Source organism: Nilaparvata lugens, chromosome 6, assembly GCF_014356525.2.
Source record: "Nilaparvata lugens isolate BPH chromosome 6, ASM1435652v1, whole genome shotgun sequence".
NCBI lineage: Eukaryota > Metazoa > Arthropoda > Insecta > Hemiptera > Delphacidae > Nilaparvata > Nilaparvata lugens.
In genome coordinates this window covers 43,714,644-43,735,877 of record NC_052509.1, presented here as the reverse complement: position 1 = coordinate 43,735,877, position 21,234 = coordinate 43,714,644, and the positions used below count along the sequence as shown (strand labels likewise).

Sequence of the window (21,234 nt, the reverse complement as noted above, 5' to 3'; positions counted from 1 at the left end):
CCCAAGAAATCCCCTTGGAGCTTTCCCCCCAGCCCCCTAAAACATGAAAAATGCAGGTAATCACGGGAAATCAGTTATCTCTGTAACCATTGATCGGAAACAGTTCTATTAAACGTCATTCGATTCGTTACATTATGGACTACAATATTAGTTATATTTTTCAATAAAATGAACAGTTTTATTGATAAAATAATATATATGTTAAAATTTGGGGGGGTTTTCTTTTTGATTTTTTTGTTTTCTCAGATTAATTTCGAAGCAAGTAATTTTAAAGAAAAATGCGTCGAATAATTAATGAATAAATGAATAAGTCTGATATTGTAGTTCATAATGGGACAAATCGAATGACATATATTATGATAGATTTTTTTCGATTATTGGTTACATAGATAATTGATTTCCTGTTTGCTGTTTACTATGGCGAAGCGAGTCAGCCGCGCAGTACCGCGTCGACAGTTTTTCCTTCCACGGCGTCAAATCGAATCGCAAATACATAACAATATACATCAATGGGTTCGCAATGGAAGTGGCTGAATTAATTATTTAGCTCCTTTTTCTTTAAAATCACTTGCTTCAAAGTTAATCGAAGAAAACAAAAAAATCAAATCGCAAACCCCCTAAATTTTTACATATATATTTTTATTTCATCAATAAAACTGTTCATTTTATTGAAAAAATGAATATAACTAATATTGTAGTCCATAATGTAAGGATTCGAATGACATATAATAGAACTCTTCACGATCGATGGTTATTGAAATAATTGATTTCCCGTGATTACCTGCATTTTTCAACTTTGAGGAGGGCTAGGGGGGAAAGCTTCAAGGGGATTTCTTGGGACTTTTGGGAGATTGACCCTCTGGGAGGGTTCTATCGATGGTGAGAGATTCAGCTTTTATTCAATTTTCGGATCGAAAAAACCTTTATTGACTGGGCTAAAAGCATGTACCGTAGAATTTGAACTCTACTTTGCTAATATTTATCGTTTGTATTCATTAATGTACCTCTAGAAAACAGCTGATAAGAATATAGTTTAGGCGTTATCCTTCCAGACGAATGAGGTCATCGAGGTGTTATCGACCTCCTGACCTAGAGCACAATGTGAACCAGTCATCACACCCTTATCACCCTCATCCTGAGTTCCCACTCCTCTGCTTCCTTCATTCTTTTCCCACTTCTCCTTGTATCGCTACTGATTGCTCCATCTGTCTACTTCTTTCCTATTCCATCTCTCACTCCCTCTTTTCCTTCCAATCACCCTTCCCCTTTCAACCCTTTTGCCATTGTAGCAGCAAACTCTCAATCACGGCTTGGTTTCACTTTCGTTTTTTCTCGTGTTTCTTTTTTCTCTTCTGTCTAAGTAAGTCCGTTAAAGTGTAAATTGTGGTAACGCATTCAGGCCTATTCAAAAAGCAATTTATTTTCTAATGTACTGATCAAGATATGATTTAGTTCCCTCAACATTCCATTCAAAACATGAAAATCGAGAATATTTACTTCTAGAAGTGCATTTCAATTCTATATTGCCTGACGATTTTCGAATAAAGTATTAAATTCTATCACTACATGAATAGGTAGCCTATAGCCACAATTAATCAATATTTAAAAATACCTAAGATAGCTCACTCCTCTTCATTAGTTAATCGAAAACTTGGAAACTAGGCTATACTTGTCAGTCTTGGACGGTCAAGGATTTTCACTGAGCCTTGAAAGAAGTCAATTTGGAATCTAAAGCTCAAACTCCTCTACTATGCACTCCAGTTTTCACTTATAGCCGGGATATGGAGTATATTCAATCGATTTTGAAGCCCTCAACTCCAGGCCACAGTCCAAAACGTCCGTCCGCCTATAAAATATTTTATTGGAAAGAACGAGTGGGCTTTATTTTTTATTTAGCGGAGATAATTTACATATAATCAATATAAATGAATGACTATTGGGTTGTTGTACATATACCGTATAATAAAATGAGTTTTGTGATGTATTTGTGAGAATTAATATTATTAATGGTACCTACCTATGGGGAAAATTACATGACTATTGTAATACTTACAGTTTACTGTTAAAAATTTTCTGTGGTTCATTTTCGAAAATTTTGCAAAATGAATAATAATCATTTTCCTTCGCAGGTGTCCACATTATAGTTGAAAATGTCAAAGGGTGACTCGATCGGATTGCAAAAGTAAGTAGAGGTCAAATTATATTGGTATTTTTATCATTCGTAATAGTAATAGGATTCAATCATTATCATTTCAAGTCTAACCTGAGTTCAGTACGGTAGCCAACCTGTAAGTTTAAAGGTACTTAATTGATAAGTAGAATATGGTGCCGTGCTACCAATTTTTCCTTAAACGGTTGGAATAGCATATAACACCTATCACACTAAGGAAAGTTGTCGGCTCCAATAAAATAGATACTTGATAAACTGTGAATGGATCTATTGCCTATGAATGAGAAATCCAGTTTTCAGAGCAAATTAACTTATAATCTTCAGATGAAAATTTTGGCAAAAACACAGAATTATAAAACGAACAATAACTTATAAGCTTAATGATTTCAAGTAACTACGAACTAAAATACTTATCTAGTTTACAGTTGAAACACAGTGGCTATTGGCTTTACTACACTAATAGCGAATTTTGCACAAAAATTTATATAAACTCAATTTAAAACATTAATAAATTTACTTAAACAGACAAAAATTCAGAGCACAAAATTATACAAGCAACAGCCAGCCATTAGTTTCAGAAGAAGGTCCAACAGGAAAAGGACACAATTTGCCAGTCACGAAAGACAACGCCCTCTTCAATATCGATCTTTACAGACACGTCAACACAAAATTATAACTTATAAATTTAGAATTCACATTCTACATCTGTTCTCAATAAAACTTTAATTTGAAAATGTTATTTTAAATTTTTATACATATATTCTATTCAAATAAACGATTTATTTAGTAATTTGTTAACCCTACCTCGGTGACATTATGGAACAATGCAACAAACATTTACGATAATAAATTCTCCGTCAAAAAATTTGTCCGTCTATTGATAACTCTGACATTTACTATAAAGTTCCATAGATCTCGAATTGAAGATTCGATTCCAATGTGAGAAGAAAATGTAATATTACAAATACCCCCCTCTTGACATAAAAAAATTTTACTGTTTGAAAAATTTAAAGAAAAAATTTACATTGACCCTAATGAAAATTGTTGAAATTTAAATTTGAGAACAGTAACAATTTTTTCTAGAAAAACATTACATGTCATCCAAAAATATTGAAAATTATTATAAAAATTCATCAATAGCGTTTGTTATATGTTTCCAAACAATATCTCAAAATATAGAATATCAATATTACTTTTGATTTAGCTTTATAATTTAAAGAAAAATATCTCAACAGAAAGTTTAATATGTAAAGAATAGTTTTTTGAAATTGCACACAAATTTAATAGATAGAAAAATTAATTCTTATTGCATAAAAAAATTTAGTATGTTGAATGAAAAATTATTATTATTATTATTTTTTTTTTAAATGAATTGATGAATTGTTACATTTAATTTTCACATAAAATTCAATAAATCAAAAAATGTTCATTTCTTTCACTATTGACGCGGTTGATTTTATTGATGCACATTTTTGAAAACAGTCCGTTAAGGCACTCAGTATGATTTTCAGTTTAGTGTGACTCCAGTGTGATGACGTTAGTGTTGGGCTGATCTGGATGCACGTAGTGTTGGGCTGATACTTGTAGTCGACTGCTGCATACCAAACTCGATACAGGTGACATCTCAGTTAGCATTGCTTCATGTTTGTAGTAGACGGCTGCATTCCAAACTTGATACCGGTGACATCTCAGTTAGCATTGCTTCATGTTTGTAGTAGACGGCTGCATTCCAAACTTGATACCGGTGACATCTCAGTTAGCATTTCTTCATGTTTGTAGTAGACGGCTGCATTCCAAACTTGATACCGGTGACATCTCAGTTAGCATTCCTTCATGTTTGTAGTATACGGCTGCATTCCAAATTCAATACAGAGTCACATAACTTTTGTATCATATTTGTAATTATACAATGTACATTTCAGGCTTGAAATGACAATGTAATTCATTTTTTTGGAAAAGAGATAGACGCTGCATACAGGATTAATTTAGGTGAGGATTAATTTAGGTAAGGTTTGGTTTTTTGATATTTTCAGTTTTCAAGGTTTAGAGTTCTGCATACAGGAATAATTTAGGAGAGGATTTTTTGAATCAATTCTTTCATGATACTGTGACTGTTCTTCTGAATTCAAAGTTGTGAATGTGAACATGGATGGCAATTACCTCCAGGTAATGCAGTAGTGTTGAAGTTTGAGATACAGAGTCAGCAATAAGCATTGGCATTGCTATTTGCGTATGCTTTGGTGTCGGCTTTGGCATCGGCGCAGGCATTGGCATTGGCGCAGGCATTGGCATTAGCACAGGCATCGGCGTTGATTTTGGTGTTGGCATCAGCATTGGCGCAGGCATTGGCGTAGCTATTGGCATTGGTGCAGCATTGGTATTGATTTTTGTTGTTGGCATCAGCATTGGCGCAGGCATTGGCGTAGCTATTGGCATTGATTTTTGTTGTTGGCATTGGCGCAGATTTTGGCTTCGGCGCAGGCATCGGCGTTGATTTCGGTGTTGACATCAGCACAGGCATCGGCATAGATTTTGGCGTAGTTATTGGTGTTGATATTGGTGTTGACATTGTTGTTGGCATCAGCATTGGCGCAGATTTTGGCATCAGCATTGGCGCAGATATTGGCTTCGGCGTAGTTATTGGTGTAGGCCGCAGCGTTGATTTTGGCGTAGATATGTCACACTAGTTCGAAAATCACCCAAATGTTCTTAACACTCTTCATGGCGTTCACTTGTTACTGATTTCGAGATTCACATGATAACTATTTCAATGTTAATGTCTGTGCTGTACCTGTTATCTTAAAATGCTTATAAACTAAGAAGAAAAACTTGATTAGGCTATCAATACAATCTAATACACATAAAAATTATTTTAAGTATCTATGAAATTGAAATTTGTTAACATCTTATTATACAGTCAGCAATACATAAATTGTGAAATATGGACATATCAATGATAAATTTAAAAAAAAAATCATTCATTTTCATCTATTCACTGTTCAAATATCAAAATTTTAATCCATTCTTCAAAATAGAAATAGAATTTCATAACACCCTGTATCATTATCAAAATTGTAAAAAACAAACATCATAACAACACAACAAAAATTTAATTTCAATACATATTTCAATAATTTCAGACATTTGGTCTTCTATTCAATCATTTCATAATATATTTGCATTTCATTATTATTTAATATAACATTTCATTTATAGCATGTTCATTTCACATTTATGATTTATCATTCAGGGTTTCAAAATATTTAGTTTTAATTTTGTTCAAAAATTGTATAAAAAGCAAATTATTTAATATTGTTAATCATCGTTTGTTGGATACTATAGTTTATTTCGACTCTTCAATGTTCTAAACACAAACTACATTTCATGACAAAACTTTACTATCAAACATTAAACAAGAACCATTCAAAACATCAATAATATTTTGCTTCAAAGGCAAACAATATTCATAAGTAATCATCATTTTGCATCTATGGCAATCAACATAAGTAATCAACACAAAAAATATTATCTCATTACTGCCTCTCTAAGTCATAACCTCTGTTATTCCTTCTTTAGGCAATAATGGGTTTCCATCTCAAAAAACAATCACATACCAGCAAAATTCTAATCAACAAACCCCACTAAAAATTCTACATACACTCCAGCATCCATTTCAAACGATAATCAATCATATCAAAATTTATAGAACAAACAAATTTAAAAATTTTGAAAAAGATATCAATCACAAAAAACTTATTTCAATTAATAATATAACAAAACGTTTTAAATTGAACCATTTATTTTTTAAAATAATTTAAAATTTAAAGACTGTATAATAAGTATAAACATTTCAAGATTATGATACAAAGATGATCAAGATGAAATACTGGGTAAATAAGTTCCCTAAAAAATACAAACAAGAGAAAAAGAAAACTGGGTAAATAAATTCCCTAAAACAACATACACAAAATTGATACACTTCACATAAGTGATACATGATGAAAAAATATGTCACAAGCAAACAATTCTTTACACTACAGTGGATAGATTTTAGAAAAGTTAAGTTTTATCAACAATTTAAAGATTAGGAAAATAAGCTACTATTTCAACTTCTAATATTATTTCAGAAAAAATACAAATTTAAATGACTATGGACAAGATTGGTTAAGATATGCTTCATAGAAGAAATTTACTGAATATTACACAAAGACAGGAAAGAATTGAAATTTGAAAAGATCAAGGGCCAAGAAAAATAGGCTATAGGAAAGAAAAAAGACACAATTATGGACTCTTACCATACACTGTGTAGCGATTATGCTATTCTGAATCCCGGCATAACACAGGATTCCTAATCATTGTGTGTTGGGGAATACCCTTTCATCATGTGATTCATTGTCATAATCTTATAAATAAGCAACTTGAAACAACCTTTGAATACTAATACATCAATGGAAACTTTGCATTTTGTTTTCTTCAATAGCATGATTTTATTCATAGGTTCATTAGTTTCTACCAAGCAGTTTTGTCTACAAAAGTTCGTCATGTTCACTTGAGAATGCATAGCATACACCTTTTCAATTCTCAGTTGAAAGTTGAACTCATCAACTTGACTCAAAGCAACATTCATTTTGTTTACATTTTTCCTAACCTCTACAGAAACCTGTCTCATGTAATCATTCATTTTATTTACTGTTTTCCTAACTTTCGATGTAGTAATCTGATCCATGGAAACATTCGATTTGTTTACTGTTTTCCTAACCTTCAATGTAGCAATAGTACTTTCTTGATAGTTGACTTTCAATGAAGACAACTCCCTACCTACTTCTTTACTCAATTCTACACTTTCACTATGGTTGACTTTTTCAACAACAGTAACTAGGCCTACATTGTCAGAAACTTGAATGAGTTGATCCTGTATCTTAACACTACTATTATCATGCTTCAATTTGTTTTCATCTTCATGATTATCTCTCAATTTTTCATGTGCATCTTTCAATAGAAGGTTTATACTAACCTGCTCTAGTCTTATGCTAGCAAATTCTTGCTTCATCTCATCAAACCTAGCATTAAACATAGCATTTTGATTTTCAAACATTTGGTCTAACTTAGCATCTTGCTTATCAAACAGTTGTGTTAAGGCAGCTATTAATTCATCATCAATTTTAATATTTTTCATATTGTATGCCATTTTGCTAGTCTGCACAGATAATATATTCATTAGGACTTGATCTCTCTTGAACCGACTTCCCACTCAGCAACAAACCATTCATAACCTATCAAGATATCTATCTACTAATAATTTCTATAACCAGGGATTTCATAGTGTACCATTTGGGACATATTTATTTTGCAATTCTGTCCCACCACAGGGGTAACATTTGCCGTGCTACCAATTTTTCCTTAAACGGTTGGAATAGCATATAACACCTATCACACTAAGGAAAGTTGTCGGCTCCAATAAAATAGATACTTGATAAACTGTGAATGGATCTATTGCCTATGAATGAGAAATCCAGTTTTCAGAGCAAATTAACTTATAATCTTCAGATGAAAATTTTGGCAAAAACACAGAATTATAAAACGAACAATAACTTATAAGCTTAATGATTTCAAGTAACTACGAACTAAAATACTTATCTAGTTTACAGTTGAAACACAGTGGCTATTGGCTTTACTACACTAATAGCGAATTTTGCACAAAAATTTATATAAACTCAATTTAAAACATTAATAAATTACTTAAACAGACAAAAATTCAGAGCACAAAATTATACAAGCAACAGCCAGCCATTAGTTTCAGAAGAAGGTCCAACAGGAAAAGGACACAATTTGCCAGTCACGAAAGACAACGCCCTCTTCAATATCGATCTTTACAGACACGTCAACACAAAATTATAACTTATAAATTTAGAATTCACATTCTACATCTGTTCTCAATAAAACTTTAATTTGAAAATGTTATTTTAAATTTTTATACATATATTCTATTCAAATAAACGATTTATTTAGTAATTTGTTAACCCTACCTCGGTGACATTATGGAACAATGCAACAAACATTTACGATAATAAATTCTCCGTCAAAAAATTTGTCCGTCTATTGATAACTCTGACATTTACTATAAAGTTCCATAGATCTCGAATTGAAGATTCGATTCCAATGTGAGAAGAAAATGTAATATTACAATGGATAATATTGAAATTTATTGAGTTTTGCGACTCAAATAGTTATTATTTTTGACAAAAAAAAAACCCTCTTACAAAAGATCATATTTTTTATTTCATCGAATTGTCAATGACTCTTTAGAATATACCTTCCAACTTTATAACAGCATTTTTATTACAGAATTGTATCAAGTGATTTGATAAAATTCAAGTCTCAAATTCCATACATACTTTTCAAAACCTCCCTTCCAACTCTTGACAACCATTCTTGTCTTTCGAGCTCTGACATCTTAGAAGTGACTGTAGCCTACTTGTTCATCAACAGATGGTTTCTACATGTTTTATTTCAGGGTGAATGGGAATAAAGGGTCAAACTACTCGGTGGAGTCTGGGTCGCCAGGGCCTCCCTACGATCCACATGCTCACCGAGAGCTTGCAAATCCTACAACGTGAGTAGATTTAAAATTATAAAATGGATATTATTTATTTTTTGAACTATTTTTGACGACACTAATAGTTTAACTGTATAATAGTAATAATATAGTATAACTGTCTATTTTTTTTATTAGTTATTAAAAAGTAGTACTCACGAGTGTGTTTTTTCACTATTATTCATAGATTAGTTTGTAGTCTCGTCAAAAATAATAATAACTAGCAATTTGTCATGAAAAGTGAAATAGATGAGGGTATTATTCATTACCTGCCTAGAAATTATTTTATATTGATGCGAGTGTTTACTTGAATAAATTAAATCTTATTTCTGTTCAAACTTCAATGGAAATGTGATTATTTTATTACCGTATTTAAGTGTAAGAAAAAGATCTGAACTCAATTATTAAATTTGATTGAAATATTAAAGTTTATGCAATATTCATCGTTCTGAAAAATCTTAATAATTAAGATGAGTACAGCATTAATGGAAGATTCAACTAGATTGAGTGGTTAAATAGTGAATCACACATAATAAAGCAGATCTGATCACATTTTTTGCTAAATAGAGTTCTAGAGATTTGATAAGAATACTCTTTGAGATGCAACAGTAGGCATTCCTTTTAGCTCTGAGAGAATAACCATTGATTGCAAAATATCTTTTCTCATCAGGCCAGATCAAAGAACACTCAAAAGTTGATTCAGATTAATTTTAACTCTGGCTGGTAACCAAGTCCGAAGAAAGTAATCAAGCTAACTCAATTGGAGTAAGGGAATTTTATCCATTATTGTAATTTTAAAGTAAAATTTTTACAATCTATTTCAAAGTTGATTAACGCATCTTTAACATTGAATGATACAAGTTCAAGTGGAAGGTTTTGTTAACTATTTGAAGTCACACTATGCTAGTTTTTTCTACAACCTCTTTACCTTTAAACTCTGCCGAAATTCATTTGAAAGTTAATGGAATGGGAATATGGATTTTTCCAAGTAGGCCTAGATTAATTTATTTAGCCCAATAATTGTGAAAATGTACGATCCCCTGATCCTGATGAATCATACAAATGTTATGTTCATGTCATATTAATATGAAATCGATAATTTCAATTGATATTATTATTTTGTATTACAGGGATCGTGAAACCCTCATACACATACTGAAAGGCAGTTTAGGAACTGGTATATTGGCTATGCCAAATGCGTTCTACAATTCAGGACTTATTGTTGGAACTGTGGCCACTTTTGTAATTGGATTCATTTGCACATACTGCCTTCACGTACTGGTGAGGGACACATTTTCGAATTTCTCTTCATAAATTCATCAATATTTATTCAATATTGGATTATTCAATCTCAATAGTATATCAACAGTTTTATTCTGTGATAGAACTAGTTTTAAAAATTCTATGCCTTATTTACAATGCAAGTATCCAAGTGATCTACCACACAGCCACCTACTGAAAATGATCTTCAACAAACCCATATAAATAGAAATACAGTAATAGATATCATTTAACAGTATCAAGTTTTTCATCAGTCGGTCTATATACTGTATTTACGTGAAAAAAATAGTGAATTTACAGAAGAGTCAGCAGAGTTTAATGAGAAAAGGATCTAGCATTTATCTAGATTTTAAGTATGAAAACATCAAGGTCTTATCAAAAAATGAATAACAAGAGGAAACCCTTAAAAAATGAGAGCATTGGATAATGTGATATGCTAATTCCTGGACAAGAATACTTGGAAAGAATATTTTTCCAAGAGTATTGATTCAATGTGAAATTCATTTTATTTTGGGCTTGATACTAAATGTATTATTTTTGTTTCAGGCCAATTGTTGATGGTTTTTTGATCATTTATCAGCTAGGTATCTGCGTCTGTTATATCATGTTTGTTGCCCAGAGTATTAAACAGGTGAGTTGTAATGATTTAAATCAGGTCTAAGCGGTTATTTTGTAAAATCCAAATGTAGGATCAAACCCTCAAATATTTTGTAACAATTTTCCAAATAGCCTAATGAGTTGAACTTTATACCTCTTTCCAAGAGATAAAACACCTGCTGAAAAAGCATCCAAATTTTCAAAAAAATCTAAACCAAATTTTAAAATGTTGAAAATGCTTCAATTAAGTACATTTCATGGAAGAACAATAATATCAGCGTCAAACACACAATCCTATAAGCCTATTTGACCATGAGCGAGCAGAGTTCATATAGCATGCTTCAGTAGCCTACTAAATTATATATGTTGTGATATTTCTTACATGAATATTTTCTCCTAGTCGTCATAAAGATGACAATTTGATGAAGCCCCATTTCAAAGCAAGTTGGGTTGAGCAGTAAAACTATTTTTGTTTTGAAAAAATATGGTAATTTCGTATTAATATCAGGCAAAGTTCCTACTCATACAAGCTATTAGTACTCTCAATAATTATCAAACCATTGTAAGAAGTGAGTAAGAAACTTATTAATTCATTATTTTTTAAATTATATTGGGAGAGTAAAAGATAAAACAGGCGAACCCTTTACTATTTTAATTCCAAATTTAGTTTAGACTAATAGCGATTCAAAAAAAGTCACTTCTTACTTTTTATCATAATTTCCTGTCACGCACAAGTCTAGAGCTCATAATAGGCATCACCCTCAGCAAAAAAGTAATAAATAAAGGATAAGAATAGATTAGCCTATCACACTTAAAAATCAATTATAAAAGTAGGAATATTTTGAATGAAATAAGAGCTTTTCAAGGTAGAAACAAACTCAATCAAAATTTTTGTAATATAATGTTTAAATAAAATGTTTATAAGTAATTTTGTTTATTTCAATTGCTACAGGTAGCAGACATATATGCAACACCTCTCGATGTAAGACTCCACATGTTGATTATCCTTGTTCCCTTGATGCTCATTACATACATAAGGAATCTGAAGCTGTTGGCTCCCTTCTCTCAACTGGCGAATATCATCACATTCATCGGAATCGGCATCACGTTGTACTACATATTCGATGACTTGCCACCTGTCAATTCAGTGCCTTACGTCGGCGTGCTCAGGAACTTTGTGCTCTACATGGGAACCACTCTGTTTGCACTGGAGGCTGTCGGTGTGGTCAGTCCACAAACTCAAATTCCGTTAGCAATAAGCTGACAAGCTATTCACAATAGAAACTAGTGAAGGAGTTATTAAGGAATAATTTCTAATGAGCTGAATTACAATTTAGACTATTGTTAGTATTAGTAAAAGACCAGTTTATACAGCTGTAGTTCAATGATAAACGTTCAATGATAGTATACGGTACTACCATACAAATAAATAAATTTCATGAACATAGATTGAGCACAATTGACTTCATAAAATAAAAGTTATACTATGGTGAGATCAACGTTATAATGACGGTATTTGATTAACATTGGTCTTGCTATCCTTATCTATCATTCGTTAAGGCAGTTAAGGGCCCTACACATCTACAGATTTGGCCTGTCTTGGCTCGTGTCCTTGAACGACTCGGAGCAAAATCACTACACACTAGTAGTAAGCAACGCGAGCCCGGCCTGCCCTACTTTTCAAGGCTATCCTCTCCATCAAAATCTAAATCGTCCAATAATGGAAATACAGGAATTTTGATTTCATATTTGAATTCAGCTACCCCAAATTCTTAAAGCGTAAGTCCCATTTTCGAAAATACCTGAAAACAAGGGAGCTATGGCTGTTTTTAATATAGCTTTCTATTATCATAGTAAAAACGTACTAGGTTAATAAGATAATCATTTTTTTGCTCACAAAGGGAAAGGTTTTTAGAAGTGTTCGAACACTTAAAAGTTTAGGTCTAAACATGAATATTTTTAAACCTTTTTTTTAAATTTTAAACTTTGAAAAGATGAATCCAAATATGAAATCAGAAAATCAACTATGAATATGAAAATAGTTGAATATGAATTCAACTCTGACCATTTTCACTTCCATTTCCTCCTTATTGTTATCTTATCTGTCTCTCTACACACACACACTCTCTCTCTCTCTCTCTCTCTCTCTTTCTCTCTCTCTGACGGATTCAGTAAGCTTTTTGAGGTCCGCTGATCTTTCAACGCCACTTAAAAGTAATTGTGCTTCATTTTTAGTTTATTTTTATATATGTTTTACTTTTATTCTTCATCTCTTCTCTCTGTCCTCTTATTTTTCTCTTTTCTATCTTCCTCCTGGATAGAGCTTTCTGCTATCTTACAATTATAACAATTAATCTGTAATTTTCCAATTATTCAATTTCAATGATGAAAATTCATTATTTAACATTAAGAACATATTTTCTTGGCAAGTAAAATATGATTCATTATTTTATACCGGTATGTCATCCTCTGTAGAAGGCAGTGGCAAGGCAGAGAATCGGCAAAGTTTTTCTCCTATCTTTCTTCACAGCCCTTGTAACGTGTGTACCTCAGTATAGATGAAAAGTGTTGAGTACAAACAAATTAAGAAATTTAATAAAAGAATGAAGGACACTGAGATTCGACTTCAATATCCAATTCATCAACAATACAGTCAGTGAATGAGTTGAAGGTATCAGAAAATATGTGATCATTTGTATGGATAGTTGTTAGATGAATAATTCATCAAACTTTCCACAAATCCATTAGAATGTAATTGAATAGGCCTATTATGTTCAATCTTTTAAATTATAATTCCAATTAGTGGGTTTTTAAAATGTTAATATGTGTTGGACGGTTACACTCATCCACAAGTGAGAGATACAGATTTTACTGTGCCTGAGTATCTTCTATTCAATAAATTTATCATACTTGTAGAGAAGCCTTTTTCATGATATTAATTTACTCCTCCAGTTTTCTTTTCCAATTCCACATGAAAAAGCCTACCAGTCAAATTAAAAACTCTTTAATTTTTTTGTTTTTAGTACCTAACAAACAACTATTTTGTTTTTATAATTTTCAGATATTGGCTCTGGAGAATAATATGAAAACACCAAAATCGTTTGGTGGCTATACGGGAGTTCTGAACCAGGGCATGATTGTTATTGTTATCCTGTATGTGTTGGTTGGCTTCTTCGGCTACGTCAAGTATGGAAAGGGTGCTCTGGGAAGTGTCACCCTGAACTTGCCTAGTACTGACATGTAAGTCAATACCAAACGAAATTCACAGTAAAATTGATTTTTTTAACAATAATTAGATACGGATATGGATCAAAATACTACTGAACATTTAATTTAATACCATTTTTTAATGAAATAGATACAGTAATAATAAAGATCCATTTTCAATCCACAGAAATTTGAGAAAATGCTAACTCAATTTTTAATTATTAAATGGAAATGCTAAGAAATTGTCAAAAACCACAGATTTATTGATACTTAGAAAGACCGGTTTCGGTTACACCATTGTCAATTTCTGATAAACTAAAACTAAATACAAGAGCAGCAGAATTTATACTAGTAGGCGAGTAGTGCCATTGGTCCAGGGCATGAACGCCTGCCGTTGGCCCAGCTAGGCAGTCTCCTCCCACTTAACGGTGTCACAAAATGGCGGCTTAAGCAACAAACTCGCCATGACAACAAAATTTACTTTCAGTACAAAATAAGGCTAGCTACACACGCATTCGGTTCGGTTGGTTACCGAAAACGAATGAGGCTTTCATACATGTCAGGTTTTAATTCGTACGGTTCTAATTAGGTATTTTCTTCTCAAACACAGGTGTGTTTGGATTTTCACAGTTCATGCTGGTATATTTAAATATAACAGCTGGTGTTAAATTGTAAGATGTTATTTCTTCAACAACAAATTTTAAAGTTAGTTAAAAATTGTGAATTATTTGAATAGTTTCTTTTTGATTATGTTAATTTTGGATGCTCAGAGAGATTATTTTTTTAATTTAAAATGTGTTCCTTGTTTTGACACATGGTATATAAACTTAATCTCTTCTCTCCATTGATGAAATCATGTAATATTCGTGGAAGAATAAAAAAAATGAAAAAATAAAAATTCTCCCTGAGTTTTAATTTATATCTTTCATATTTTTTTAGCAAACTATTCATTTGAGAGAAAAATGTTCCTGTGAACTAACAGAAATGAATTGACCATAATTATGATTTTGACTTGGAAAGTTTTGAAACAGATTATTACGATATCAGGTTAAAATAAGAATAAAAAAGGCAAGCGTGTGTAAAAGACTTTGTTTTTTTCCTGTTTCCCTAGCAACGAATTCGATATGATGAAACCTATTCGTGTCGAGGGGGCGTTCGGTGCTATGCGGTTGCTATTCGGTACCGAATTCAAACCGAATCATCGGTTCACACTTATCGGAATTTACCGAAAACGAAACGAACCGAACCGAACCGAAAGTGTGTGAAAGTAGCTTCTCGCTAGCAACGAATTGAAACCTGATGGAATGTATTAGAGTCAAGTGGGCGTTCGGTTCTATGCGGTTTCTATTCGGTACCGAATTACCGTTTCACACTTATCTGAATTTGCCGAAAACGAAACGAACCGAATGAGTGTGAAACTAGCCTAAGAACCAAGAAAACAAGTAAAAGTTGTTTTATTATATTTTACCTAGCTCTTGCTCCAGGGTATTAACTTATGGGTGGTAGCGAGGAGGAGTCGTATTTCATATTTTATAATTACTTAATTAAGAAATGTAGATAATGCTTTTTGCACAGGTTCACGAACTGCATGACTTTTTCTTCTTATTTTTCTATGTCTATCTTTCTATCTTGTTTTTGGAGTAATCTACATTAATTTCTATTGTGCTCATCTATCATACTTTTAGTTTTACATTAATACTTACCCTATAGTTTATTAATGTACAGTGCTATTTTGGTTTGTACCACTATGGGTCTTGTTGGACTCAGTGCAAATTGTATAAATAAATAAGAATAATCAATTATAAGTTAGTATTATCCTTCCATTAATATTGTGGAATACTTTTGAAATTTTTCCAACTGAGATTAGAAAACATTTTTATCATTGATTGCTTAGTTTTTTTAAATTTATACAATAATTAAAAAATGGTTTTGTCATTTTCCAGATTGGCTCAAGTTGTGAAGTTGATTTTTGCTGTAGCCATATTCATCACTTACGCTCTCCAGTGTTATGTGCCGGTTGATATTGTTTGGAACACCTACATGAAGAAGAATATCTCAACAAAACATTTATTTTGGGAGTATGTTCTTCGTACCGCTGCAGTGCTAATCACATGTGAGTATTGAACTGTTTCTGAGCTTTTGGACATCTAATCCAAATTTAATTTTATCTGTATTGATTAAGAGAGATGGCGAAAAAATTGGAATGAAGTTCCTCAAAAAGTCGGAAGTCAAAGTGGAAAGTTCCAAAAATTTTAAAGTCGTCTCTCTACATGTCGCTTAATGAGCTTCAATAAAGCCTTTTGAATAATAGCACAGACATTCTATCTTGGTTAGTTTTGTCTATGGTAATGAAAGTGAAGAAGGCTATGACGAGGAAGGCTCAAGGCCTACTCAAAATATGAGTGAAATAGTTTCATTGTGGATACTATGGGAAAGTGAGCTGTTGATCACTAATGAAACATTTCTCACAATGTTTATAGACTACAAATGAGTACGGTATTTTACAAATACTTCACGAGAATACAAATACTTCATGGTATTACAAATGCTTCATGAGTAATGATCTCATTACAAAATTGTAACTTGTATTAGAATTTGAATGAGTGGAAAAAAACAAGCCTTGGAGGAAATATTTTTGATCCCTCCCACTGCGACAGAAACTCAGTCGTTTTTTGGGTCAATGAGGCTTAGATCACTCTGTGGGGAGATAAATATAAGATTGAAGAATAAATAAATGTAATGTTTATTGTGTGTGTGTTTTACAGTTGTACTAGCAGTTGCCGTGCCTCGCCTCGAACTGTTCATCTCGCTTTTGGCGCATTCTGCCTTTCAGCACTGGGAATCGCTTTCCCGGCAATCATTGAGATCTGTGTCATGTGGCCTGACAACCTGGGCACCGGCTACTACATTCTCTTCCGCAACTTCCTGTTGATTCTGTTCGGTATTGCTGGTCTACTGGTTGGAACCTACACCAGTATCAGCGATATTATAACTTCTTTCTCGAAATAGACTTACTGAAAAAGTAGAACTTCGTTTTTTATTTACGTTATTGGGATCTAACGGTTCATTAGGCTCTCAGCTATTGCTCAAACTTGGAATGATTTAATAAACATTCAAATGATGTGTAATCCATTTTATGGAACATTATGACATTGTGGGAGGAATGGAGAGGAATATCAAAGGAGGCTAGGGTAACCAAATGAGATGTAGCACCAAGTAATTCGGTACAGGCCTACTGTCCTTTTCGCATATAAGTTCGCCAATAGAGCCCAAAATTATTAATAGTCAAATCTATGAATCAACCAGAATAAATATTGTCTAGAGTACTCCAAATGAGTGGGCCTAATATGTGTAATGAGACTCATCAATTGGACAACAGTAGATATGTAATCTTACAGCATTCTTAAGTAATGGTCTTAAGATGTTCAAATAAAGATAGAATAACTATCTCTAATAAATAAAGGCTCTTATGTAAAACCTTGTTCCTTTCATCAATATGCTATATTAATTTTTCAAACAATTTCTGACACTTATCAAACTAATCTTTACGATAAGTATTGAGAATAAGTCCACTTCTAGATAGCTATCAGATCAATCTTCAACTTGTCATTATATTCAAATTTGAAGGTTGAGAGTGTGCCGCCTACTTCTAGATCTCAAAAATGCCAAGTGATACTCAACCAGTCATTGTCAGTGGTTCATTTTCGAGTGGAGATCTTCATAACAGAGCAGCAGTGATTTTTCAAAGCAAAATTCTTATTATTTAGTGACTACAGTTCAGAAACTATTCAAGTAGACATTGTCTCAAATTCTCAAAAGATGAGCTGTCAACTTTCAAATCATAGTTCAACATAATTATTGGAAAAGCTCCCTCAAGCTAAATAGAAAATGAAAAAATGAAGATATATTCCTGTGAAACAGACGTTTCAGGGAATTATTGAATATAGGTCAGAGATAGATATTTTTCAACTCAAAGTGAATTGTGTGTAAATTGAAAATTGGTATACTATTTTGAATAATTGGTAGAGTATTCAGATTCATATGGCCTAGATAATTTGTACTGCTACCCTGACTTAGAGACCTTTCTCCGTTAGATCTTGATAGAGTAAATGGAGAATCGAAGCTGTTCTATGGAAATAGTTCAAAACTAGTACGTAAGCAATATTGGTCAGCTTGAGTAGCAAATAAACTTAAGTACACTGAAACTCAACAGTTGAAAAACAATTATAAATAATAATTATTATAAGATGCCTTCATAACATTATATAATTTATTGAGGAGCACAATTTTACTTATATCTGTTACAAGCTGAAACGATATCTAGAGGATTAGTTCCGAATTTTTATAAGTAAATCAATAGAGAATTATTCATACTGTGTAAACGGCAGGGACGCTTTGATAATAATTATAATCATCAAGAAAGATACTAGAACTAGTATTACGAATTAACTTAATAATATTAGGATTATTTGAATAGTTCCCACAACTTTTGATCAATTGAATGAAGGAAAATCAGTTTGAATTGAATTATACAGAATATTGAGCTATAATAGAAACTTGAGAATGTTGATAATTATTATAGAATGATCATTCGATTCTTTAGGAGAAAACAATGTTTGTTTATTGTAATAATCTGAATAGGACATCACTCCATCAGAAATTTTTACGAGTCTTTTTTAGATGTAGCCTTCAATCAAGATCTAAAATATTAGTTATATGACTGCTGATTAGTCTACTACAGCAATATACTCTACTATTAGAGATAATGCATAAAATTATTGATGAAAATGTGCAAAATATTAGGTTACTGTTTGAATTTAAATACAATGAACGTAGAGATTACGATATTTCACTATTCATTCTTTATTAGAACGACATAGTCAGAACAAGAAGCATTTTAGAACAACCAATAATGTCATTATGTAGCACACAAGTTTCAAATACTGACAATCTTTGAAAACGGAGCAATTTCTATGGATTAGGTTTATTTTAATCTATACAATTTCAAGGCTATGATAGACATTTCAGATTCTAAAAAGTTACCGTATCCTTCTTCTAAGCCCTACCAAAGTTCAGAGCATACTCATTAGCAAAATGCTTCGAATCGATGGAATCAAAATCCTTCGGCATCAGAGCCGTATCTCAATAATTTAATATTTATAATCAGTCTTTTTCGCCTACTTTCTCAGTACAAATTTCACTGATTCAGCCTCATAAGCATTTACTCAAAACACAGACATGAAGGTGGCGAAAGGAGGTGGAGAGAATTAACTATTAAAAAACGTTTTACATAAATTCCACGTATTATGAAAATGATGAGGGATTGCAAGGAAATTGAAAATGGTCTGAATCATATCGATGAGAAATGGAAAGTTATGAATGGAAAATGTATTTTTTTAAGTTGGTGGACTGCATTTAATGTAAGGAGATATTCATGGAATTGTTGTTAGGTATTGATTGGAATCACTCGTTGAAAATCAAAATGGAAAGTTTATTTTTCTATCAATGATAATGACCCCCATGTAAATAATATGGATATTTTTTTCATGGATCCAGCAATTTCAATGTGCTTGGGCATTTTCAAAGTTTTATGATATAAATATTCGACAAATAATAATACTAACTTGATTATTAATACTCGACAACAGTAAGAGTTGCAATATTGATTCCAATGAATCAAATTGATGCAATACTTATTGTTTCTAAGTATGCATTAATTAATTATACAGTAAATTTCCAGGTAAATCTTATTTTTCATAACTCTCTGAAAGACTGGTCTTTAAAATACCTGTTCTAAGGCTAACTACACAAACACATGAAAAGCATTTCCCATTTTTAGTAAGTAGGCAAATAATATTTTTACTGGAAATTTGGAAATCGTTATATAGATTGAATTACTATTGCTGAATTATTGTCAATTTTAAGGGTTGTAACAGATTTGAAATTTTATTCAGTAGGTTATTGATATTTGAATACCGTAGTAGCAATAGTATTTATACTATCCACAAATCGCTTACAAGAGCGAGGAAATATTGGGCAAGATTTATCAATAGGAGCAAACATATTATATTACATAGAATTTTAAACAACTCAACATGGAAGTGCATGTTCAATATTGACTTTTGATTTATTGGAATGATTGATGATAGGAAATAAGTAATAAAATTATCATAATCTGAGATCCTTCTTTAAAAATTATGAAATGACCCTATATGATATGTATTTGAAAACCTAATTAATTTACATGATTTATGTAAAATAGATGTATAGTAGATGTAGTGATGGTAAATTATGAGAACTGAACATTGTTGAATCGAATTCTGCAAAATTACGTGCATTGATGTCACAAAAAACAAAATATTGTACTAATATATATTATCAGGCCTAAAAGCTATTTTTAACTTTGAATTTGAAATGTATTGGAATTTTTAGAAAGCTTTTTAGGGCTATTACGAAATGTTGAATTATTTACTCTCTGATTGCTGATAATAAATGTTATTGATTTAGTCATGGCTGCAAGCTGCTGTGAATCTGTAAATATTTAGAATATGTATCATATTGTACTTATGTAATATGTTGTATTTTTAATAAATACAGTACTATGAAAATAAAAATGTTCTATATATCATATTTACTCAACCCTCATCATATATATTATAGCCTTCGCTGTATAATGTTGAATGTTCAATTAGTTATAATCCTTTTTTAATAATATGCTTTAATTTAAAATGTCCAATTAGAATGGAGAAGAGTTCTAAAGATTTCCAGGATCACGAATACGGAAAGCAGTATCATTGAGTAAATATACTGTTTAATATATTTATTTGTCTCTGACAGTATTGTATACCTGTTATGAAGTGCTTTTAAACCCATATTATTATAATGATTCGAATCAGTCATGAGGATAACACTTTAAAAATCATGTCGCTACTATAAAAAATCCAAAGTACATTAGCTTTTATAACTTTCATAGAGGTTGTCCACGCATAATGAGCCATGAGCTTAACAGATCTAACAGATAAAATAGACTCAGCTCTTCGGAGCGCAAGTTATCCAATTGGATGTATTTTTACTTCAGGACGGATCTGATAACAGACAGTTTTCAGAATCACTTCCCAGTTAGTTTTCGGAGCCCACCTAACTAAGGCCCATTAATCCTTTACATCATCCTCGTACAATCATTAAGCTTATGTGGACATCAAAATGAAAAAATTACATCACATCCATCCTCAGTTGAAAAACTTCAAAATGACACTAAACCATGGGTTTCAAAACAAAGCAGCGGGTGGCGTTATAAAGCGTCCCAAGATTGGATTCAAATATTGATGATTTTAGGTGAGGGAATTTCAATGATTCTTAACGAATACCTTCGATGCTTGATATT

General features: G+C 31.9%; 1 protein-coding gene across 1 annotated transcript in view; it reads left to right on the top strand.

Annotated features, from left to right (window-relative positions):
* The window catches only part of LOC111054725 (proton-coupled amino acid transporter-like protein CG1139), a 33,473-nt gene extending 13,009 nt beyond the window's left edge, over nt 1–20,464 (top strand). The window contains 9 exon segments of the mRNA XM_039431460.1: nt 2,130–2,182; nt 8,685–8,783; nt 9,896–10,046; nt 10,576–10,677; nt 11,596–11,868; nt 13,705–13,883; nt 15,794–15,963; nt 16,616–16,657; nt 16,660–20,464. Of these exon segments, the coding sequence (XP_039287394.1) occupies nt 2,151–2,182; nt 8,685–8,783; nt 9,896–10,046; nt 10,576–10,677; nt 11,596–11,868; nt 13,705–13,883; nt 15,794–15,963; nt 16,616–16,657; nt 16,660–16,859 (1,248 nt within the window). The 5' untranslated portion in view covers nt 2,130–2,150 and the 3' untranslated portion in view covers nt 16,860–20,464.
* The last annotated feature ends 770 nt before the right edge of the window (nt 20,465–21,234 follow it).